This window comes from Lissotriton helveticus, chromosome 2_1 (assembly GCF_964261635.1).
Source record: "Lissotriton helveticus chromosome 2_1, aLisHel1.1, whole genome shotgun sequence".
NCBI lineage: Eukaryota > Metazoa > Chordata > Amphibia > Caudata > Salamandridae > Lissotriton > Lissotriton helveticus.
The window spans coordinates 266,676,558-266,702,330 of record NC_136059.1 but is presented as its reverse complement, the minus strand read 5'-3'; the positions used below and the strand labels follow the sequence as shown (position 1 = coordinate 266,702,330).

Below are 25,773 nucleotides of genomic sequence, written 5' to 3'. Positions count from 1 at the left end.
TTGGCTGTCTAAGCAGTAATGCTTTAAGAACATGTGGAGGAATGCCCACATAGCAGCTAGGCAGATGTCCAGCATAGGTAACCGCATGCTAAAGCAGTAGTAGCGGCCCTGACCCTTGTGTAATGGCCTGCCAGCTATCAGGATGCTGCTTTTTTAGCGAATACACAGCCGATCTTAATGCAGAGTACAAACCACTGAGAGATAGTCAGTTTGTGCACTGCCCTTCCATTTTTCATTCCAATGAACCCAATGAAGAGCTGAATGTTCTTCGGTGCGACTGATCTAGAAACAGAGAGCTCTCTTACGGTCCAGTCAGTGAAGTTCTGAAATGGGGCAAAAAATGTTGGCAGCGTGATGTTTGGTCGACATGAAATGGAGTGACCACCTTCGGTAGTAAAGAGGCATGTGTCCAAAGAACCTGTCTGGGTAAAAGCTTGTATACGGAAGGGTTAACTGAAAGAGCTTGAAGCTCACTGACCCTCCTGGCCGATGTAATGGCCACCAAGAAGGCCGTTTTGAGAGTTAGGAGAGTCTGAGCAGACAACTACGTTGCTCAAATTGTGAGCAAAGCAAACAAGGAGATGATGGACGGAGTGCTGAAACTTTTCAGACACTCACCACCCTTCACAGATCTGGGTTGAAACCATCATCGTTCTTTAGCTCACTTCGCCACCCCAGTTCAGACACAGCTATATGCAAATCAGTCGTGACCCTGTGCCTCATGGGAACAGTCCAGCCCGAACTGCCAAGCCATGTCTTCCCTGGATATTTGCCTATAATCGCTTTACTGCATTTATTCCTTTAAAATTCAATAGCTCAACTTATATACATTGGATATTTGTAAATCGGAGTCCTTTTGTGGTGTGTGTGTGTGTGTAGTCTTTGTGATGTGTCTGTGTGGAGTCTTTTTGTTGCGTATATGGGTGTGACACAATGCCTCTGCAGATAAGCCTGACTGTTCTGTCAAGCTAATAAAGGGTTTGCAAAGGTTATATTTTAGTGTGTATCTAGCTTACCCTGACTACAGTGGGGGTTCCTGCCTGGCCTGGGTGCATAATTCAGCTAACCGGGAATCCTTGTCTAACAGGTACTCGCTGTCATAACCAAAAAAGTGAAAATTACTGTTTTAGACACCCTTGCAGGTCATAATGGGAGGTGAATACTCAAACTGTTGAACTCTGGTAAAGAATTTTATGTCCTAAATATTTATGCACCAAATGCAAGCAATACAAATTTCAGGAAACACATTGACAAACTGATTGTTGGACACCCCAATGACTCTCGATTAATAATGGGGGCAACTTTAATCTTCTGCTCGATCCCACCGTAAACTGTAGTTTGATGGCCAAATTCAGGCCAACTTCATCCCACAAGATATGCTCAGTACGCCCTAGTAGATACCTGGCGTATTCAACACCCGAATACCTGAGATCTACTTTCTATTTCTCTCCCCATAAATCATTTCCAGAACTGACCACATACAGGTGTCTAGTAATCTGGCAAGAATGATCTCCGATACCACCATTAAACCCATGTTGATCTCAGATCATTCTGCCATTTCGACCTCTCTGTATTGGGCCACAACCACTCCAACTGACAAATCCTGGAGACTGAATCCCGACATATTAGAAGATACGACCCATACTAACACCACTGATATCTTGACATATCTAAACAAACTCAACCTCCCCAAACCAGATGCCCAGCGCCACTTAAACTAAACCAGGCCATTACAGAATCAGAATTACACTTAGCTATTAAATTTCTCAAAGTTTGGAAAGACTTTGGACCGAACAGCCTAATTGCCCTTTTCTACAAATCGTTCACGGAAGAACTGCGGCTACCCCTGCTGGACCTCTTCTAGAACTATGCAGAGACTGGGCACATCGGGGCGACCACTGCAGAAGCGATAATAGCTCTTATCCCTAAAGAAGGTAGAGATCACACTTACTCCAAGAACTACAGGCTGATATCGCTCATTAACTTAGACTGCAAACTATAAGCCAAATCCTAGTTAAACTAATTGAAGAGATATTACCCTCCTTAATCAGCCTTTATGAAGCTGGCTTCCTCAAAGGCAGACTCTGCAATAATAATATAATTGCCAGGCAAAGTCTTAGCAATCACCAAAACCCAAACTTCCCTAGAGATAGCGCTCCATGCTGAAAAAACATTTGAAAAGGTTGCATGGCCCTTCTTGAAAACCAAAAAATATTGCTTTAGTCTGGGAGAATCATTTATAAAGATGGTGATCGCCCTATACTAAAATTCCAGTGCTAAAGTTAGGACTAACGTTATCCTGTCTGACTCATTCCCACTCACACAAGGCACTAGACAGGGATGCTTTCTGTCCCCGTCTCTATTCCTTTTAGCCATCAAACCACTCAGTGTTTTTTAACGAACGTAACAAGTCAACCGGACTGAACATCTATGGCAAATATTTTAAAACGGCAGCTTATGCCAACAAAATTTTAATAGTAACAGAATAACCAGATATTGCCATTCCTAAAATGATCTCTATGATCGAAGAGTATTTGTTAGTCTCAGGCTATACTCTCAATAAGGATAAATCAGAAATATGTTCACTTAACATTACATGCAACAAAGAGGTTCTGGCCTCCGCTGGCTTATCATGGCAACCCCACTTCCTTAAATATTTAGGAACTGAATTCAATGATGACTTGAGCGAATCCATACAACATAACGAGTCCCTGGTTCTTCAAATGGTTGACAATTTCCTGGAAGGTTGGGCACAAAAATTCCAAACATGGTGGGGTTAGCTTGAATCCATAAAAATGGTTATTACTCAGATTGTTGACAACTTACTAAATATGTCCCCAATCCTCTGCATGGATGAATTGATGTATACCATAGACCATCTACTTAATTTATATTTGAAATTCTTTAAAAACACTCATCTCCTGAAAGAAAACTCAGTCTACCCAAGTATCTAGGCAGTGCCAATCTTACAGACTTCAAAATATACCAATTCACCTTTGTGACTGTCCAAGGTGTGAAATAGCTTGACAGAGCCCTTGAATGTATACCCTATGGCTTTAACTTGAACAGTCACTAGCAGATAACCTCTCTTTACCGTCTCTTAATCATATCCAAAGACCATCACATTCTTAATTACCTGATTCTGAATCATACTAAAAATGTTCTGTTTCACCTCGACCTTCAATTCTCTGTGGTTAAAGTTAGGCACTCCTCACAGGCTTAAATCCAGTTCAACAAAGATACCAAATTTGATCATAACCTCCCCATAGGAGGCCAGTGAAGGGAATTTCTGCGGTTGGCGACCTTGGCTCCAAACAGCACCCACTATCATTCACCGACATCAAACTAAAATACAACATTGCACCCTACAACTTTTATGTCTTCCTTAGACAAACAGACAGCCATTTTCCAAACACAAAGCTTTTCCGTTTAAAGAAGCCTTGCGACCAACCCGCCTAGCCTTTAAGAAAGTAGGACATCCGGCCTCCAAAATACAGGCTAAGCTCAGATCTTTAACCCCCATGTTATACAACTCTGCACAACAGAAGTGGTGCTTCGACTGGTCCCAAGACACGCCAAAATTACGGGCTTCCTCATTCAATAGTCTCATTGACAAAAGCACTTGCTAGAGTTGTGACTCTGAGAATGCGGCCCTACGTCATATCCTTTATGAATGCCCCATGTTACATAATGTTTGGACTACTATCCACAATACCATCGACATCTTTCATACTAAACTCCCTAGGACTTTTTTGCTCTCCATTTGTGAAGCTTTCAGCTCCTTACACACAACTGGACTGCAGAGGGATGACTTACTACTTATGGATTTAATGTTTACCTTCGCCCATAAAGGAATATGCTACTTACCAGTATGCATCTGTTCTTGGCATGTAGAGCTGCAGAGTTGTACACTTAGCAATAGATCGCCACCTGGTGTTGGGCTCGGATGATTGCAGGTTGTTGTCTTCTTGGAAGAAGTCTTTGTAGTCACGAGATCGGTGACTCCTCCCTTGGACAATACTGCGCATGGTCATCGACTCCATCCTCAGATTGTTTTTCGCCATGATGGGAAATTATGGAGTTAGTAGAAGTAAAGAGAAAGTATGTCCATGCGTGTGTATCTAAGTAAGATGAGTACTGGAACGGATACAAGTCCCGGGGAGGCGGGAGGGCGTGTACAACTCTGCAGCTCTACATGCCAAGAACAGATGCATACTGGTAAGTAGCATATTCCGTTCGAGGCATATGAGCTGCATATTGTACACTTAGCAACAATTGTGCAGCAGTGTCTCCCCTAGCGGTGGTCGCTTGTATCCATTGCAGCATACTGAAATAGTGTTTTAAGGACAGCTTGGCCTACAGCTTGCTGCTTGGCTTGCACATCAACACAATAGTGTTTAGTGAAGGTGTGTATGGTAGACCATGTTGCTGCCTTGCATATGTCCTCTAGTGGTATGTTTCCTAAGAAAGCCATAGAGGCTCCTAGTTTGCGAGTGGAGTGCGCTCTAGGAGGAACTGTTAGTGTACGTTTAGCTTTTTGATAAGCATATTTGAATACACTTTACAATCCATCTGGCAATTCCTCCTTTAGAGATGGGATTGCCTTTGTGTGGGGAAGAGAAAGATACAAATAGTTGTTTTGTCTTTCTGAAGGATTTAGTCCTGTCTGTGTAGTATAAAAGAGCTCTTCTAACGTGTAAGGTGTGTAAAGCCCTTTACGCAACAGAGTCTGGTTTTTGAAAAAACACTGGTAACTCTACTGATTGTAGATAGTGTTTCAACAAATCCTACACTCTGGTTTTAACCTTGTCATCATGGTGACCGCCATAATAAAATTTGTTCTTAGGCACCATGCTAGTCAATTTTAACACACCACTTACTTTACCAGCACACATTTTTTGAGCACTGCAACTTTTCTTCCCACAGCTCTTACTACAACTGCTCTCTGGCTTTTCATCACTGGTGGATCCGATTCTAAGGATCACTCACGATACTAAGAGTGAGTGCCTTAGTGGATACCAGTTCGTACTTTCAAACCCCAGATGATGAAGTTCCGCCAATGGGTGGGCTGATGGGTTTTCTTACCTCTCACTCTTCAGTCAGTACACACACTCCTCATGAGAAAGCAGACACTTTCTAGCCTATCAAGACCAGTAGCACCCCCTTTTGTGTTTGTTGTGTATAATACATAGCTGTCATATTGTCCGTCCGGATTAGAACAGCTTTGTTTTGTACTTTTACTTGAAAAGTCTTGAGTGCTAGGAAAATCGCTAGCAACTCTAAGTGATTGATGTGGAACAGTTTCTGTTGGCTGTTCCATTGGCCTTGAGTGGTATAGTGCAGGAGATGGGCTCCCCATCCTGTGAGGGATGCATCTGTCGTGAGCACCATTTGTGGAACAGGGTCTAGGAACGGCCGTCCCTTTGTCAAGTTTTTGGTGTTCCACCATTGCAGAGAGCGATATGTACGGCTGTCCACCAACACCAGGTCTGTGAGCTGACCTTGAGCCTGATTCCACTGTTGTGCGAGACATTCTTGTAGTGGGCAAATTTGCAGTCTTGCGTGAGGAACTATGAAGATGCAAGATGTCATCATGCCTATTAGCTTCATGAACACTTTGGCTTGAAGAGAGTGCTGGCATTGAAAAAGGGAGACCTTTAAGCTCTGAATGCTTTGAATCCTGGCTTGACTGGGATACGCTAGAGCTGCCGATGTGTCTATGGTAGCTCGTAGATATTGGTGAACGTGCGAAGGCTCTAGGTGCGACTTGGTGTAGTTTATTGTAAACCCTAAGTCGTGTAATGTTTGTATTGTTTGTTTTGTGTGTTGTACATACTGGTTGAACGATCTTGCTTTTATGAGCCAGTCGTCGAGATAAGGGAAGATATGTATCTATTGTCTTCTGAGATGTGCTGCTACTACTGCTAAGCACTTTGTAAACACTCGTGGATGCTGTTGTGAGCCCGAATGGAAGGACTTTGAACTGATACGGTTGTCCTTGTATGACAAATCTTAGATACTTCCTGAGTGCAGAATGTATAGGAACTTGAAAATAGGCGTCCTTCAAGTCTAGTGTTGTAAGAAAGTCTCCCTGTTCTAGTAATGGGAGTACTTGTTGTAAAGTGATCATGTGAAAATGATCCGATTGTATGTAGTGGTTGAGGGGCCTGAGGTCGAGAATTGGTCTTAATGTCCCGTCCTTCTTGGGTATTAGGAAGTACAGGGAGTAGACTCCGGTTCCTTGTTCCTGTAAAGGGACCACTTGAATAAGATCTTTTTGTAGAAGTGCTAGAACTTACTGTTGAAGCAGAGTTATGTGTTCTGTGGACATTGGACGCTGCCTGGTTGGTATGTTTGGGGGGGTTGCTGTAAGTTCTAGGCAGTAACCATGTTGGATAATTTGTCTTACCCACCTGTCTGTTGTGATGGAATTTCAGACAGGTAAGAACTGTGATAGTCTGCCCCCCACAGGAGTGGAATGCTGTAGGGGAGGCAGAGGGAAGTCACTGTTTGGGAGTGGAAGAGGAGCGGTTGTTGTTATTACCTCTACCTCTTCCCTTAATGTTGTTGCCTCTGTATCCTCCTCTAAAGTAGCCTTTATTAGAGGGGGTTTGTGTATGTGTTTTAAAAGATGTGTTATCTGCGCCAGTCTGCTTGGAGCCTCCTCTATAAGAGGAGCGACGAAAGGAACTTCTAGTCTGGGTGGATTGTAATGCACCCATAGACTTAGCAGTGTACGTGTCCTTCTTCAGCTTCTCTAGTGTGTTATCTACTTCTGGCCCGAACAACTGGTTCTGATTGAAGGGCCGGTTCAGGATGGTAGTTTGTACTTCTGGTTTGAAACCTGAAAAGCGTAACCATGCATGACGTCTGAGGATAACACTAATGTTAACTGCTCTGGATGCTGTGTCAGCTACATCTAATGCACATTTAATTGAGGCATTAGATATTAATTTGCCTTCTTGTAAGAGCTCTGCTGCCTGATCTTTGTATTGATCTGGTAGGTGTGCCATTAATTTTTCTAGTTGGTCGTAGTGAGCCCTGTTGTAGCGTGAGAGTAAGGGTTGTGTGTTTGCTATGCGCCATATGTTTGTTGCTTGCGTAGCAATCCGTTTCCCTGACGCAGCAATAATTTTTGATTCTTTGTCAGGCTGGGGGGTGTCACCAGAAATTTGGGAATTGGCTCTTTTACGTTCATTTGACACTACCAAAGAGTCTAATGGCAGATGTCCCTTAATGTAGACTGGGTCAGCTGGTGCTGGTCTATACTTTTTCTCTATTCTGGGATTTAGTACCCTACACCTTACTGGATCTTTAAAAATCTCTGGAGCATGTTTAATGACCCCTTTGATCATAGGTAGTATTTGAGTAGACCTTTGTGACTGCTCAAAAGTGTCTAATAAGAAACCCTCCTCAATGGCATCAGAGTGCATTGGAACTCCGTGGTAAAGTGCAGCTCTGTTTAATAGATGATTGAACCCAATACTATCCTCTGGAGGGGAAGGTTTTGTTGGGTAGTACTGAGGATCAGGGATGTCTGGTGCATTATTTGGTGGAAATTATATGCATTGTCATCTTTGGGAAATTCTGGGTTGACATCTTCATCCTCATCTAAAGGGTATGTATGTGGCTCTGGTACATCATCCCCCGCACCGAAGTCATACTCTTCGTCAGTGTGGTGTGATGATGCAGGAGATTGAGCAGGAGAAGTTATAGGCTCAATATATGGAGTGATAGGATTGGAAGAAGGTGAAGGAGAGTGGATTGGAGAAGTTGCACAATCCTTTTTGGCAGGAACCACAGTTTGAAGTGGTCCGTCTGCTGGTCTTTTTTTTTTATGAGGAATTGCTTCCACATGTCCAGTTTTTGGATTAATATAGACTTTTTTCTGTTTAGGATCTGGTGTAAACAGATCTTCCTCTTCTATAATAATCTTCTTCGGCGTCGATTTCCTCGGTACCGATAGGGGTTGTTTAGTGTTTTTTGCCTTAGGAGGAGTGATCGAGTCCTGTGGCAATTTCTTCGGTGCCGAAGGTGGTTTAGGCTTGTCTGTGTCAGGCCTTGTAGTCTTTGGTATCGCTATTGAAGATTTTGGCGTGGAGACAGGTTTTGTTGGGCCTGCAGCGCCGGAATCTATCTTCCCTTCTTTATTTTTGGAACCGGATGGTTTCGGAGTCGAAGCTTTCGGGTCCGTTTACGGTTCTTGGGTTTGGCACCGAAGCCTCTTTTGGTTTGGGTGCCGAAGAGTCTTTGGGCGCCGAAGGGCGTTTTAGCTTCGTTGCCGAAGAGTCCTTCGGTGTCGAAGGATTTTTCGGTGCCAATGGAGGAGGTGGAATTGGCACATGTGGTTTTTTTGGTGCAGAGGCACTGGAAGGCGTAGTCTTTTTCCTCGGAGCCGAGCCCGAAGGCGGGGCGTCGGAGGGTAAATTTCAGTCTCGGCTGGGCCCCATGGGTGGAGTGCTGACCGTTGCCTTTGGTTTGGGAAGTGTCTGTTGTGCAGGGGCAGAGGTACTCACGGGTTGTCGAGATGGAATCGAATCGTCCGAGTCCTCTGCTCCCGATATGATCTGGAGATCAGGCGAATCTTCCTTGGCGACGAGTGGAGCCTCGTCCACGGAGATATCTTCGAGTGGGTTCTCGTCCTCGGAGAAGTCTCCTTCGACGATCTCCTCCTCAAAGATGGCCTCCGGTGCTGGCGCTGATCTCCTCATCTCGTGTCGACGGGCCCTCCGATCTCGATTGGTCTTCTTCGATCGGAAGGAAGCACAGGCTGTGCAGGTCGACTCGTCGTGTTCTGACGAGAGACAGAGGTTGCAAACCTCGTGATGGTCGCTATGAGGGAATTTTGCTCGACATACCGGGCATCTCTTGAATGGAGTTCTGTCCATGAGGCGTAGGCCGTACGGCGCCAATAGGCCCAACGGCCCGCGTCGACGCACCGGGATGTAGCTGGTGATGTCGAAAAGTTTATTCGATGTCGAAAAGTGTTTATCTAAAGTTTCACACTTCGAAAATGCCGAAAAGAGTGATTTCTAGCCGGAGCAGAAAACTTTCATCCGAACCCAGCGGCGGAATAAAAACAATCTGAGGATGGAGTCGATGACCATGCGCAGTATTGTCCAAGGGAGGAGTCACCGATCTCGTGACTACAAAGACTTCTTCCAAGAAGAAAACAACCTGCAATCATCCGAGCCCAACACCAGGTGGCGATCTATTGCTAAGTGTACAATCTGCACCTCATATGCCTCGAACACTTTCTTGTCTTCCCGGAAACCACGGGGGAATACCTCCAATAACACATGGTGGGAATGGCTGAGATACATCAGGCGTGCACACTCAATATTGTCTACCCAATATCCCTGGATCAGAGCAATAAAGCTCTATGGAATAATCTGAACCGATTTGGGATTGAATTAGTCAAAACACCCCCACTCCTCCAAGGTTATTAGCCTACGCTCTCCTTATACCATCATTGTTGACTCCCTGTTATGTTCGACAGTCGCCGGGACTTGGGTGACTTTCCCATGGTCTTGCTGACATGTATTAATGCAATTAGACATGGGATATGTATGCCTTGTCTGTTAATAATGGAAATCTCCTACTCCCATCCCTTCCCCCATTTATTTCTTTATTTTTCTTTATTTTTCCACCATGTGTTTAGGCAATGCAGATATATGTGCCTCACTGGGCTGTTCAATAAGTGTTTACTAGTTTTTGCACTATCTTTATATACTATCTGAGCAATTGTACTGATAATTTACTTAGTCCATGTATGCATACCAACAACATGTTTGTACTGAAATTTTTAATACAATCTTTTGAAATCAAAGGAATGGCTGGACATACTGCCAACTGCAGCAGCTCATATTACCAGTACTGGTGAGGCCATACCAGAGTACTAAAGGATCAAAAAGCAATGTTCTATTTTTGCCTGCTTCGACACCCTGGGGATCAGAGGGAAAAGGTGGGAAGGCATAGGCAAATATCTTGGACCAACTGATCAAAAGAGCATTGCCTATTGTCTCTGGATACCAAAACCTGCTTGCGAAGAATGGGGTTTACTTGTTCTTCGGAGTGGCAAACAGATCGGTTGAGGTGTAACCCCACTGATTGAAAGTGTAATCCACCTCTTTTTGTTCCCACTCATGATAATCCATCATTTCCCAGCTGAGCGCATCTTCCTGATTATTCTGGCAGCCTGGTAGATGTTCCCCAGCAATGTATATCCTGTGAGAAATACTAATCTGGGAAGGAACGCTTGTAAACCTTGTCTTATGGTGTGGAGTTCCAACACATTAATGTAGGCCTTCTCTGCATTTGACCATAGGCCTCTTGTTGAAAACTCTTGCAAGAGGGTTCCCCATCAGTCTATGAATGCATGCATCTACGGTGAGTAATAACCTTTCTATTATTGGTAGGAAAGAGGCCTGCAGTTAGGCTTTCTGGAATTTTCCAACAGATCATAGCTTGTTTCAAGCGACTTGCAACGCAGACCATATCTTCCACCTGTTTCCATTGCGAATTTAGGTCTTGCTGGACAGTCTTATGTGAACCCGGCTCAAGCTAATTTTGTTTACTTTATTGTAATTTTGTTTGGTCTTATAGTGGAATTAAGGTTTTGCCAGCTTAATTTCTGGGTTGTGCCCTTCATCTGGTTGCCCCGCTCACTCCCACCGTTTTTTCAGCTCCTCTCACCTCCCAAGACTATTTATGGAGTCTGCTGCGTGGACGGTGGCGAAGGCATGCCAAAGGTATGCCTATCTACGTCACAACCACTAGTCCATCCACCGTTACTCCACCATGGACCTCATGGCCCTAGACCCTGGACGTCGCAACAACGGCTTCATGTCCACTCTGCGAACAATCAAGGGACCCTTTACTTGCCACCACACCCGCTTCTCATGCTACACAGGGCCACTTGCCCACACTGGACCCATGTTGACTCCGCTCACGAGACCACGCACAACGCAGAACCACTCCAATGTATCCTGCTCAATGCCGTCACCACATTCTTCCCCAACAGGGGCTGAATCACAGAAAAGTGGCTCAACCCCACCTCGATCCCCGACATTGCCACTGCTACACCCAACCTCTACAAGATAATACACCAAGACCGCGCAAACACTATGGAGGCATCGCCATAATCTCCAAGGAAACCATCCGTTGAACCATCACCAAAAACGACCCTACACCCCTCATGGAACACCGCAACTTCAGACTACAAATCAATGGCAAGACCACGAAAAGAGGCACTCTCGCTTACAGAACCACCGGAACACGACCAGCCTTCTACGAAGCCATCTCCAATCTCAACGCCCCCCTTGCCATTGACTCCCACCACTACGTCCTGCTCGGCGACCTCAATTTCCACATCAATGAACCCAACGCCAAAGATATACATTTCCGACTGTCAGGTGAAGAGCAGGTATACTAACATAAAAAGTACATAAGCAATGATTGAATCCCTTACGTACCATGATTATGCATCTACAATGAGTAAAACAATAAATAGACCAAAACAGAATACAGTCAACACATTATCACAAACTGAATCCTACAGTGTTGAAAAAGTATCTGAACGTGCTACAGATGTATAAGACCATACCCATGATTGAAGGTGAGCTATACAAAGATCATTAACTTTACATGATTTCATTTTTATGGATGTAGCAGAAATACATTTGTTATTTTACTGGTTGACTATCACTGATGGACGAAGATTTATACTCAAAAAACTTAAAACACTTCTTAGGTCCCCATTACAGGTTAGGTGGTATAAGGAGAGATATTCACCACACCTGCAAATAAACAGTATCCGGGAAACATCCGGGATAAGTCATTTAACACGTTGTAAATATCTACATTTCCAAGTTTTCAAAATGCAAATGTGGATTAACATGTGGAATCAGTATTTACCACACTGAATTACGCAAGCTTTGCCTTTTCACAGGATATTTTCCCTGACAAATTTCATCGGGTTAGACCTACTGGAATCTATCATGGTAAAACTGGAGGTTGCGAAAATTAGCACACAACTTGGAACTAAGACCCACACTGATAATGTTGGCTTTACTGGCCAGTCATCTCTGAAAACTGTCAGTAAACAGAAAGACAAACAAAGAGGAAAAAACACTTACTGATAGCTGGGGCAATGCCACCAACTGATCCAGGACCAGGGATATTTCCAGCTACTGCGGCAGCCTGGGCAGCCGCTGCTGCTTGTGCAGTTGCAGCTTGCTGATGCATTTGTCGATGACACTGGCGTAAATCAAATACCTTTTCCAAATATAATGAACATTTTAATTAGACATGCCATTTATATCTGGTTTCCTAGTCACACTTGAATGATAAATATAGCACAATTTGCTTTGCTCATTAAAGACAGAAGAAACTAAGTAGGAAAGCACTTATTAAAATCCTAGTTCTCGGTTTACTTTATAGTCATAAACCATAAAATAGCTCTGATCCTTGAACTCATTTTAAATGATAAAATATGACATTTGAAAACGATTTCTGCATTCAGAAAATGCCTATAAGAAGAACTGCTATCTAATTTCTTTTAAGAACAATGTTCAATTATAATGTGCAAACAACTACAAATGACAATCTGGCCAAGGTATCCCCTCTTTTTTCGGCATTTTTTACCATAAAATGAATTGCAATAATGATGACACAGGCACTGTTTTTAAAAACAAGAGGCAATACGAGCCTGTTCTACGAGCCTGGAATTTTAGAAGCTGCATTGCTCTATCATGCACTGTTAGAACTGGGGGTCTCTAGTTGGCAGAGGTAGGTACCACTGTCCAAAAAGGTACCCTTGCTTCTAGTCAGGGTAAGGAGGAAACCCTCTGAGATAACCCCTGCTCACCCCCTTGGTAGCTTGGCACAGGCAGTCAAGGCTTATCAAAGGCAATGTGTGAAGTATTTGTACCAGCACACACAGTAACACAGTGAAAACACCACAAACTGACTCCACAACAGTTTAGAAAAATAAAGGTATTTAATCTAAACTACACAAGACCAAAATGACAAAAATCCAGCATACACAGTTCAAGAATATGGTTTCAAAAGTGTTCTTAAGCTTGCGATAAAATAATTCACAGTTGCGTGAAAAGTTCACAGTTGCGTCACGTTTAGCCAACAGTACCTTTAGATGCGACAATAGTTCCAAGTGAAAGCTGCAGCGTTGAAAAGCAAGTGATGCGTCACTCCTGAGACCCTGGGGAGGCGATGCGACAACCCCGCTGGACGCAGGGGGCGTGTTGCGGTGACTCTGGTCTGTATAGGGAGGGATGCGATACCTTGTGTGGATTCCAGTGCGCAGGTTTCGTAGGAAGCGTCTCGCAAAGGTGCGATGCGATGATCTTCGGGACTGTGATGATCTCAGGTGCGGTGGGGATGCGCAGCAACGATCTTTTCCTCTCACGGCCCCTCGATGCGATGGCTCTGCGATGACTCTTGCAGCGACATGATGCGTTCCGCAAGCAGGCCATGCGACAATCTCACCCAGTGACGACAGACTCTGCGACGATACTCGCAGAGATGGTACTTTTCCCGCACCAGAGCGATGTGTTCCGCAAGTGAAGGATGCGTCGGTTCTTGCAGCGGCAACAGGTGCTGCGACGATCTCGAGGCGGGAGTTTTCCTCGCACTGACGGAGATGCGCTCCGCAAGTGAGCGATGCTTGAAACTTTGCAGAAAGTCTTTAGTATCTTCTTTTCCAGCTTCCCAACAACCGGTATAACTTCCAGAGGCACCACAACTGGCCCATGCACTCGAGGAAGGACAGAACTCTCTCAGTAGAGTTCAGGGATGCTGGGGGGTGAAGTCCTTTTGTTCCTGGGACTTCTTAACAGGGAGCCAGCTCAACTCAGGCCCATGGAGGTCTCTTCAAGCAAGGGGACACAGCACAAAGCAAAGTCCTTCCCCTCTCCTTGGCAGCAAAGCAACTGCAGTTCAGCCCACAAACGCACAGCAGGACAGTCCTTCCTCTTCAGTCTTCCAGCTTTCTCCTTGGCAGAGGTTCCTTCTTGATTCCAAGATGATCTAATTTTCTGTAATCAGGGGTCCTGTACTTATACCCCTAAAAGTCTTTGATCCCTTTCTGCAGGAGGGCTCTGAGCCTGGTCTGAACCAGTTCTGGGTGTTCCTTGAGCACTTTGTTTTCCTGGCCTCTCCTTTCCTTTCAGAGAGAGGGGCAGGGTCGTCAGCCGCCCAGCAGGAGGCGGAGCCGGCATTGTGGAAGGCAGGCACAGCCCTATTCAGGCCCAGGTGCTACCCCCTCCCACCACTCTAGATGCAGATGGAGCTATTCAGCCCACGGATGGCCCACTCAGACTCTGGGAGCCACTCAGACTCTGGGAGCCACCCAGCCCCTGTCACTCACAAACCAGACAGTCAATTCACAAACAGGCTAAGGCACACAGAAAGGTCAGACCATAGAACAGCAACTTTCTAAAAGTGCTGTTCTCAAACACAGGATTTAAAAACAGCCTTTCCTAAAAGATGGGTTATTAAATTCGGAGTTCAGGGATACCATACTTGTATGTCCTATCTTGCTCCTGTGGGAACATATGCTGGTAGCCACTGTAGCCACCATCCCCCATGATAGCCTATGGGGCAAGATAGCCTTACAATAGTGAAAAACGCAAGTGCATGCTCTACCTTTCACATACACTGCACCCTGCCCAAGGGGGTACCTTGGGCCTTCCATAGGGGTGACCAATGTGCACAGAAAGGGAAGGTTTATGCCTGGCCAGTGGGGACACTGACCAGGAGGACATGGCAGTTCACAGACTGCACACAGGCACTGCGGTGGGAATTTTAGGGCTACTGAGGTGAGTGGCACATTCAGTGCTGCAGGCTCACTAGTAGCATTTGTTATCACCAGCCCTGGCACTCTCAGTGCACTTTACTAGGGACTTCTGGGTGACACAAATATCCCAATCATGGATAACCAATCATAATAACAATTTACACAGGGCGCACCTGCACTTTGACACTGGACAGCAGTGGCAGAGTGCCCAAAGCATCTAAACCACCAAAAACTAAATCCAGCACAGCATAAAAAATACAGGAGGTAGAGGCAAAAAGATAGGGGGACACCACGCCAAAGAAGCCAGGTCTAACATGCACCAACCGTCACCCATTTAATTATTTCGATCCAAACTGGACAAAGCTACATCTTCTACCAAATTTTAGGTGTACTTGATTCCACAGTGAAGGGGTCAGCATGGTTATAGGACCATACAAATATCCATAATGAGAAGACAAAACACAAGAAAGGTTCTTTTCCTTCTTCAATATAGTTTTGACCAAATTAGCGACCAGTAAGACAATGCTGCAGTACACCTGGATAATGAAAGTTGCAAGCCAGCAGTGGAATAACTTATCTGTAGTGCTAAACACATCGATTCTTCTAAAACACGATGAGCTGGGGAAGTGAGCATCACTGCAGTGCTGCTGCAACAACATTGATGGAGGAAAACAAACAAATACATAACCTAGAGTATGTACAACAAGCAGAAGAGGATGTGGGTAAGGAATTATCAGATAACCAATTTAATGAGAAATATAATCTGGTTAGTCAAACCTTAATAAATGTATAGTTTCAAGGGTTCAATTAGTGTTTTTTTACAAGTCATTCTCAACCCCAAAGAAGCTCAACTCGAGTAAAACCGAGGTCGTGCTTTTTGGTAAACTGGCCCCTCTCTGGTCCCCAGTATGGTGGCCAAGCATCCTGGGCCCCCCTCCCACGCCAGTAGTGAAAGCTAAAAACCATGGGAGTCATCATCGATGAGAAGCTGAATTTTAAAACCCAAGTCTCTAAGGTGGTGTCCTCTGCATTCCCCACCATTAGAACAATGTGCAAAATCCTTCCATTTGTTCCGGAAAGTGCAAGAAAAACGGGTTTTAAACACTCTTGTGTTGACCAAACTAGATTATTTTAATGCCTTATATATTAATTTACAGTCTAGTCAACTTAGAAGACTGCAGTCAGTACAGAATGCTGCTGCTAGAGTGGTACTTAATGTCCCCAAATACCAGTCCATTTGGGCTGGAATACAAAAGCTGCACTGGCTGCCAGTAGCTTATCGTGTAAAATGTAAAGCCTTGTGTTTAGCACATAAGGCTTTACACAAAGCTGGCGCATGGTTTCTTTGGCAGGTTTTTAACTGGTATTCCCCTTCTAGACAACTGCGTTCGGCTACTGCCTTCTTAATGCCCACCTACAGAATCAGGACAACTAACTGGGGTGGCAGGCATTTAAGTCATAGCACCATTAGTCTCTGGAATTCTCTCCCGCTTACTCTCAGAAAGATACCTTCTTTGATGGAATTTAGGAAAAACCTTAAAACGTGGCTATTTAAGAACTAAGCTTTTTTTGTACAGTGTGCGGTCTACAAGCGCCTAGACACCTAAGGGTAGTAGTGCGCTCTAGAAATTGTGATAACATTAACAAAGACCATGCACACATAAAACGGCAACGATTGTTACTCATTCCCTACAAAGACAAGAAATTCCCATAATTACTAGAATTCAGGAAGGGCATCAAGATCAAGCTTTTTACAAAATGACCGATGCAGGGCCAAATTCCATTAACAACACAAGGAAAAGAGGACAGCGGATTATTCAGAACCAAATCAACCCAAGAAACACAAACTAATCCTCCTTACGGTAGGTAGGCACAACCACATGCACCATTATCTTTTACTCTATTTCATTCCACTTGAGATAGACTCCACTACATGATGAACAAGTTATTTGTCTTTGGGGATGCTCTTTATGGTGGATAACCATGGATTCCTTCATGTAGAATGATTCCCGAGTGATCCAGATCTAGAGTGTGTCTGCAAAACTACTCTCTAAGAAAACTCCCATGGCGATAGGCGAATCCATTCAACACTGAAGCAGTACTGCCAAGGAAGTGACAGAACGGACACGCATATAAGGGCAACAACAGTGCGCTGAAGTCAGTTTCTTACTTGTCCCTTTCAGTGCCCTCAGATGCAAAGCTTGGGACCTTTTCAGATGTTAAAAAGAGGTCACTCTACAGAATGGGGCACTGGATGGGCAATGAGCAATCCGCTGTTAGGTAGACTATCCACTATAAAAATAATGTTACCAAAGTTAACTAACTTTTTGTTCTGATGGATACTTCTAACTGCAGATTCCTCACCTTAGAATAGACAACAAAGCAGTACCTCCCCAGATGGAGGGTCTGTGGAGTGGACTCAGTCTTGAAGGACTGAGCAGGTGAAATGTCATTCTTCCTAGATTGGACAGTCAAGGCAACAGTGCTTTTTCGATCGTAAGTGCGGATGCCTGCCCACATTGCAACCTGGTGGTTTCCAAAGACAGGCACTCCGAGTGCTAATGCAGTACTAGCAGCCTTAGCCCTGACGGAATTGACTCTCAGACCTACTGTTGGCTGCTTCTTGCCCAGTGCATAGCAGATCTTAATGCAGAATACTATCCACGTCAACCAGGTTTTCTTATGTATTATTTGTCCCGGACAATCCTACAAAAAGCTTATCATCTACACATTGGTCCTTGGTACGATCAATATGAAAGCGTAAAGCCCATTTGGGCCAGGCCAATAAAGCCTCTCCTCCTTTTTCAAAGAGTGATGAGGGCCAAAAAACTAGACAGGATGACTGATTGTCCACCGTGGAAAGGAGTCACAACTTTAGGCAAAAAGACCACCCAAGTTCTCAACACCAGTTTGTCTGGAAAAAGGTGGTGTAGGCTCAGACGGTGTTTAAAGCTCAATCACAGGACAAGCTGAAGTACTCTCAATGTGGAATATAGTCTTGAAAGTCAAGAGACATAGGAAGCAGATATGCATCAGCTCAAAGGGCCTAGATATTATGAACGTAAAGACCATATTAAGGTCTCACTGTGGAATCACAACAGTTTAGGAGGAAACAGGAATGTCAAGCCTTTTTTTAACCTCATCACAACAGGTGATTTAAGCAAAGACCGTTGGTTCTTGGCCAATGCATAGCATCTTAATTAAGCGGACAATCCACCTGGACAAAGTCCTTTCCTGCACCACCTCGCTTTTTTCTTTGCCCCAGAGAATCATACAAAGACCTCATGGCATTTGGTGTGATCAATATAAAAGCTCAAAGCACTTTTTAGGTCCGACTAATGGAGTCTTTCCTCTTTCGCGAGGGACGTGGAGCAAGGAACGTTTGGAGGCTGATGGACTGCACAATGTGAAAAGGAGTCACGACTTTTAACAAAAAGGGTGCCCTGGTCCTCAAAACCAGTTTGTCTGTAAATAAGATGACATACAGAGGTTATAGAGAAAGGGCCTGAAGCTCACTAATGTGAGAAGCTGAAGTAACAGCAATGAGGAAACCTGTTTTCAGAGTAAGGAGACCATAACCAGCTGTGCATTGTCTGGAAGGCAGAGCACATAAGGAAAATAAGGCCCAAATTGAGATCCCACTGTGACATCAAAAAGAGTTCAGGACAAAACATGTTAGCGATCCTTTTAAAACAGGTGATTTAAACAAGGATGACTGATCCAGCAAACACAAGAAGGCAAACGGGCCAACAAATAACCTTTTATGGTGCCCACTACAAGCTCTTTCCAGGTTAAAGTCTAAAACAATAAAATGTCAGAAAGTTTAGCCTGCAACAGGCCCATGTTGCGAGATCCATACCAAGTCAGAAACGTGTCCCAGCGCCCTGCATTAACAGATTGTGTAGAGGGGTGCCACACAGCAATGATAAAATGCACAACCTCAGGAGGAAGATCAAACTCAGTCAACTGTGGCCGCTTAATTTCCACACTTGGCAAGCCCATCTGCTCCTATCCGCATCCGGAACGCGGCCAGTGCCAGCCACTATGCCCATTTCGGGTCTGCAGGGCTCCCGAGACTGACCAACTCTTGTGATGCTCTGACGCTGCTTAACCTCAGTCGCAATCCCTCACTTGGCTCTGGTCCTGAACAGCAGTTTCCTCTACCAAAGGTAAGAACCTCCACCAGCAGGGTGACCAGCCCGGCTTTTCTTCTGCAGCTATAGCTCAGGTCATGGCAGGCTCAAGTTGCCTTAGGACTGGGGGCAATATTACACCCATAACTCCAACTGAATCATATTTGCCTTGCGTACTTTTAAATGTGTGCTCTTTGATGTTGAATTTAAGCTGCTTACTGAAACTCACTTGCCAGCCCTTATTTTTGTTAAGAGTCTTGGGTTCATTTGCAATCCGATCCGGATTTTACTGCGGCCATTTTAGAAGGCTATGCCTTCTACAAACTTGATAGGACAGACAAGCGGGGGGGATTGTATCGCGCTGGTTTACAATTCGCACATTAAAGTACCTTGCAATTCTCTCGCCCCTCTATCTTGCGAAGCCTTTACTTTCTGTGCATATTTAACCGACAATGTATCATTTAATGGCATGCTGATATACCGTCCTTCAGGTCCTCGTATAAATGTGATGGCTGAATTGAACAGTATGTTAGATGCTAATATCTTACTTCGGAACTTCACCATTTTAGGTGATTTAAATTTTTATCTGGATATACCCTCCGATGCTGACACAGCCACTTTATTACAAAACATGAAGGAGTTGGGCCTTTCACAGAGGATATCTCCACTCCAAATGAATCGGAGGAGTTGGAACTTGAAATGGCTGGACGCAGCAGCTCATGCCTTGGTGCCAGTTAAAATGTAATTGATAAAAAGACTAAAATTATCTGCACCATTGTTCTCTGACAAACGGAGTACCTAAGCAGGGCTGTCGAATGCAGAAGAAACACTTATTGAAAATGCAATAGGTCTCACCTTTGATTAAGTTAAAGCCATTTTCTTTGCTAATGGTATTGCATTCTAGCTTTGCATTATATTTGTGATATGTGCATATATTTGCTCTCACCTCGCTCCTTTTGTCTGCCTTATGCTATTGTAATCCTCACTATACGAAATTAACACATACTATTCTTCTATTCATTCACCTCCCAAATATGAAACACTGCTCTTTTCAATCAATGCTATGCTTTAAACTACTACACAGCCAACAAAACAATTCTAACTACATGCAACTAGAACATATCGCAAATATACACTAAATAATGCAAAGCTAAAATACAATACCATTAGTAAAGGAAATTACTAACTTAATCAAAGGCGAGACCTATTGCATTTTCAATGCTTGTTTGATACAGTGAATTGCCAACCATACCGCTGAAAAGATTTTCAGCCTGAATAGAGTGTCAACATTTTTATCTTACAGTTCACATTTAAAACCAGAAATGATTTGCATTGATTGTGTAATATTATGCTTGCACGCAGCTGCCTGCTGGCTGTATGGGCCGAATCATAAGACGACTTGAAACGTGTTCGCAATAGTTTTCCCTCTTGTTCCATGCTGTTGGCTTTTCCTTTATATTCATCTGGCAAATGCTGTATTATCTCCTTTATCTCCTGCATTGCTGATCGCCAAACAAAATAAGCATTGAATCTGAATTCGCTATCCACTATTTTGCAGCTGCTGTTCTTTCCATCTTTATTCCTACAGTCTTTTAGTGTTTGAATCGACAAAAATTGTAAAACACTACGTGCATTACTTTTTTTCCCCACCAATTTGTGATGCCAGTTTGGGCAAAATCTAATTGGATTATTTTACAAAACATTTAAATTTCTTAAGGTGTTGAAGTGACCTAGATCTCAGACCAATTCCCAAAACATGCATTCTCCAACCCTCAGGTAGTCCCAGATGTAAGAAAAGCCTCATTTTTTCCATGTCAGGCTTTATCTCAATATGTTCTCCATCCACCACAGTAACAAACGTCTCTAAAGTCTTGACATCCCCAGAAGCCAACCTCAATCCCTCACTGTCCCAAGGACAAACACAGTTAAAGGTGGTCTGTTGTCCCTTTTACCTTTGTTCTACCTTGAGGGACTGCTCTAGCAGAAATGACAAATCGCACTCTTGGTTAGTAAAAAGAAAGTCTGGAAATCTTTTTTTCTTTTTATATTTCTTACCTGGTAGACTTTAATGCTGAGGGCCAGTGTGATTGAAAAGCGTTCCACTGGGACTGTGCCTGACTGAGTAGCTGTGATGTGTAAATTAAAAACGTATTGGCCTGTGCAGCTGGGAACAGATGATCTTCCCAGACACCATCAACCAGGGACACAGCAGCCGACCATTTTAAAGAGACCTTCCCTGTTGAGCTCGTTTAATTTCGTAAAAGTACGGCTGCCCTCCAGAAAGTAGGCGGTTTGTAAAAAAAGCATCAGTTAAATCAGATACCGTAAACTGCCTCGCCATTCGAGTGCAGGTAGAAGCGCCGGCACTCGTCCGATGCCGCTATCTCTTGGGTGCCTTTGCCTGCTGTGGAGAAGTACTACTGCCTTAACTCAATTGGCGGGAAATCTGCTGCACACAAACATATGGAGCATCCACTGCGGGATACCAGTCCTTTCCCAGCTTACAGCAAGGATTTCTTTCCCACCAGTCAGTGAGTGGTTAAGTCCTTTCGGTGCTATTATAATAGGGGGGACGGCGAGTGCGTCAGAGCCATGCAGACTGGCGGCGGAGAGCCAATGTTAACTACCCGGCCAATTAAAATGGAAGGAGAGCACTTAACTAGCTCTAAAAGGTGCTCTTAGGAACATGTTACCTGTCAGGATCAGCAGGCGGCACCTGACATCTGGCAGCCTCGCCAGGAGAGTGTGACAGATCAGAGCTGAGCTGTCATCCCGCGGCGCCGACGAGAGGCGGGCGGAGGGCTCGCTGGCAGAGGGATTCCCCGGCTTGTAGCTTCGAGATGGGGATGGGGATCACTGGTCTCATACAGCTTGCAGACGTCACCGCGTCTCCTATGCCGTGGGTACGAAGGGAGCACTGGTTTTTCTGCGCAGCAGGCAACACTATCTGGGCATTCCCGTCTGACGTGCCAGCGGGGTTCAGGTTACAATTCCAGGCTAAAAGGAGACCCGCCCTGGGAGGCCAGTAGTGCACGAGGAATCTAGGGGTTCGCATAGCTGTCTCAGCACACCTCAGGTGCAAGGCATAATGTGTGTTCACGGTATTCATTTTATTAAAAGTTAAGGATATTTACATTATAAACTGTAATTAAACGTATTTTAACTGCACTTCGAGGTTGGGAATCTTCTTACCTTAACAAGTGCGGTCCCGAAAGTGAAAGAGGACTGCGCTGCAGCCTCTTGTCATTATGGGGCCTTGTCTTTCTAATTAGAAACACATGGCCCCATAAAGATAAGAAAGTGCTTTGCGGCAGCAGCAAAGCAGGCCACCGAGTCAGGATCGGAGGCAAAAGGGTGTGAACCAAAAACCCTCATTTCCAATGGCAGGCCACCGTTTAGCATAAACGGTGACGCCAGCCAATGGAAATGAGGGGCGGGGCTTAAAGCCTTCTTCTGAAAGCCCTTGTAAGCAATACATCTTGCCGAGCGAGCTGCACATGTGCGCAGCAACTCTAGGCGAGACCTACAAAATGGATAACAGGGTATTCTGAGGAGGAGAAGACCATTTATAAAAAAGACCTGTCTGACTACAAAAAAACTTAATGTCCAGGAAAAGTTAATTTTTTACCATGGAAGTGGAAGAAGCATCAAATTAGACAAAAGAGCTGTCCAGAAACTTTCCTTGGTTACCACTAAGAACTGCAATGACCACAGGCAAGCTTTCTGCAAGACTCTGGCAACTGCTTTTAGGGAGAAAGTTAAGGGGTCCTTAAACACTTTTCCTCTTCTCTGTTGTCTATTTTATCTGACACAGAGGCTCTTCCTAGCTCTCAGCTGAACAATACCTTTAGTCCCTTCGTTTCGCCCTCTACTGAGAGAGCTGCTGATATGCTCAGGTCAGCTAAATCTTGGTCGCCCTGTGACCCCTGTCCACCTAAAATTGCAGCCTTAGTTACTGATACCATTGCACCCAGGATCTCTGCAATTTTCCATTGCTTGTGTTGCCTGGGCCAGTTTCTATCAGTTTGCTGCTTATCAAAAAACCCTCTCTAGATCCTTCAGATCTGAATAACTATCGGCTGATTTCCTGCCTACCACTTCTGGTCAAGCTGATCGAAAGGATCATGAATGAGCAATTGGTTAGCTATGTCCAGGATAACAACGTACTGGACGCTACCCAATTCGGGTTCACGACTGGACGCAGCACAACATCTACTCTCTTAAAAGCGAAGGATGAAATCAGGAGCTTGCTTGACAACGGGAGCAGAGCGTCTCTGATCCTGCTTGACATATCAGCAGCCTTTGATACGGTAAATCATGGGCTGCTGTTGGAGAGGTTGAGCAGGATAGGGGTGACAAAGGGGGCATTGAAGCTGCTGGACTCGTTCCTTAATGGACGCGTTCAGTCAGTTCGTCTGGGTGACTTTTCGTCTAAGGAATTCTTGCTGCCCAGCAGTGTACCACAGAGATCAGCAATTAGCCCCACACATTTTAAAATCTATGTTACCCCTTTAGCAGACCTCATTAGATATTTTGGTTTCACCCTTACCTCCTATGCTGACGACACTCAGATTGTCGTCTCATTAGATAATGTAGCAGTAGTAGATGGCTCAAGATTCCGTAATTGTATGCAAGCGATGAGTTTGTGGATGGCCAAGAACTGGCATAAACTAAACTCAGGAAAGACGGAGGTGCTCATCTTCGGTCCTTCTGGTCTCTGGAATGGTGGGCCAGTAGAGTTAGGCCCTCTGCCAGGTAAGAAAACCAAATATTTGGGAGTGATCATTAACGATTCTCTTTCCTTCCTAGATCAGGCCAAATCAGTCAGTTCAGCTGCTTATAACACTGTGAGATTAAAAAGATCCTTCCTTTTATACCCATTCATCTACAGAGAACAGAAGTCGCTTTTTGGTTATGTCTGGAATTGACTATGCAAATGGCCTGTACTTAAACGCCCACCAGCAGTTGTTAAATAAATTGCAGACACTACAGAATGCGGCGGATCGGACTCTATTGAAAATTACTAGTTCACTCTGTAGTAGATTCCATCAAGAAGCTACCCTGGCTGCAAGTGAGGCAGAGAGTATTTTTTAAGGCTCTCTGCATTGTTTACAAGGCCTTGCACAATCAAGGTCCGAATTCTTCCAAAACAGCTTCAGATGGTAATTACCTTCCAGATCTTTAACCGCATGCGCACTAGCGGTTTTCCCGCTGCGCGCTGCGTTTTTAAAAAACCCGCGTTATGTGACGAGCTCAGCTCGTCATTAGCGTAGGGCAGGTTCCGCCCATGACGATCTGAGCTCCTAATCAGCCCCGAAAGGGGTTAAGATCCACCTCTGTAAAGCTGGTTTCTGTAACCAGATACAGGCATGCCTCCTGTGGCGGAAAAGACTTTGTTGTGAGCATCTCCAAAGCTTGCAACAAACTCCCTCTTTCTATTGAATCAATGCCAAATTTGTTGGCTTTCAGGAAAGCATTAAAAACCTGGCTTTTCAGGTCCTGACATTTTTCTCTTACGGGTCAACTCTCATTGTGGTCCTTTCAGCCAGCGCCAAGATGCCCTTTGGGCAATCGAGCTCTTAAGAAAGCCCTTTAACATAACATAACTTAACACAACATAAATGACACTGCCCTGGGAGCATGCTCTGCCAGCCCACTCCGGAGCCACTACAATGACTTGGTCCTAGTCGTACCTGATCTTCTTCAGGATTTGGGGAAGGAGAGGTAAAAGTGGAAAGGCATACAGGAGTTCCGTGCTCCACTCTAGCCTGAAAGGTTCTCCTGGAGAGCTTTCTTGGCAATTCCAATGTGCAAGTGTTTTGACACGGAGCTTTCTCGGGGTGGCAAAAAAGATCTAACTAGGGTTCTCCCTATTGTCGGAAAATTCACTGCACCACCTCACCAGTCATGATCCACCATGCGGCCATTGGCTGAGCTGTCCACCCTGGCATTCAAAGATCCCGCCAAGTGGTTCATGAGCAGAGATATGCCTTGAGTCTATTGGCACAGTACCCAGCACCCTACTCCGCCCTGCGTATTGCAATACCACACAGTGGTGGTGTTGTCCGTAAGAACCAGTACCAGCCTCCCCATGATTGACAGTAGGAACGCCCTCAACACTAGATGGCCTGCAACTCCAACAGAATGATTTGGAGTTAGGTTTCTGCCAGTGACCTCCACCTCTGGCAGATGACTTGCCCAACCCAGCAGTGGCACATCTGGGAGTGGGGCCTGCCACTGGAGATGGAATTGAGCAGCTACCACTGCAGATCTTTTGAAGTCTCCTCTGAAACCGGGATAGAATCCGTCAAGTTCCCTTGGTGGTAAGCTCACTGATACTTCAAGTCCCACTGCAAAGGACAAGAGCCTCCTTGTACAGACGACAAGCAGGATGAAGGAAGCCAATAGGCTAAGAAGACTTAGAGCCACTCCCACTGAGATCAGGATCATAGCTCAATGTCCTGGATCCGAAGCAATTAAGGTAAGGCCCTGAAAAGCACTGCATTCAGATCAGCTTCTTTAAAAGGAAACCTCTACAAATTGGTCAGGTGCAACTTTGGCACACTGATCGTTAATTCCAGAAATTTAAGAAGGGATGCCATCTTATGGAGGAGGTCTATGACTGACTATGGTGAGCCAAGTCAGTCATCGAGGCAGGGGAAAAGCGATATCCCGAACACAGACAATGTGCAGCAACCGCCGCCATCACATTCGTGATCACCCAAGGGGCGCTCATTACTCCAAAGGGGAGCATAGAAAATTGGAATTGCCTATACTGAACCACAGGTAATGTCTGTGGGACTGCAAGACGGATATTTGAAAACA

General features: G+C 44.8%; 1 protein-coding gene across 1 annotated transcript in view; it reads right to left on the bottom strand.

Annotated features, from left to right (window-relative positions):
- Window positions 1-25,773, bottom strand: part of SMAD4 (SMAD family member 4) — a 308,776-nt gene that overhangs the window by 8,560 nt on the left and 274,443 nt on the right. Inside the window, exon 11 of the mRNA XM_078674808.1 lies at window positions 12,138-12,276. Within this exon, the coding sequence (XP_078530934.1) occupies window positions 12,138-12,276 (139 nt within the window). The remainder of the gene's footprint in view (window positions 1-12,137; window positions 12,277-25,773) is intronic.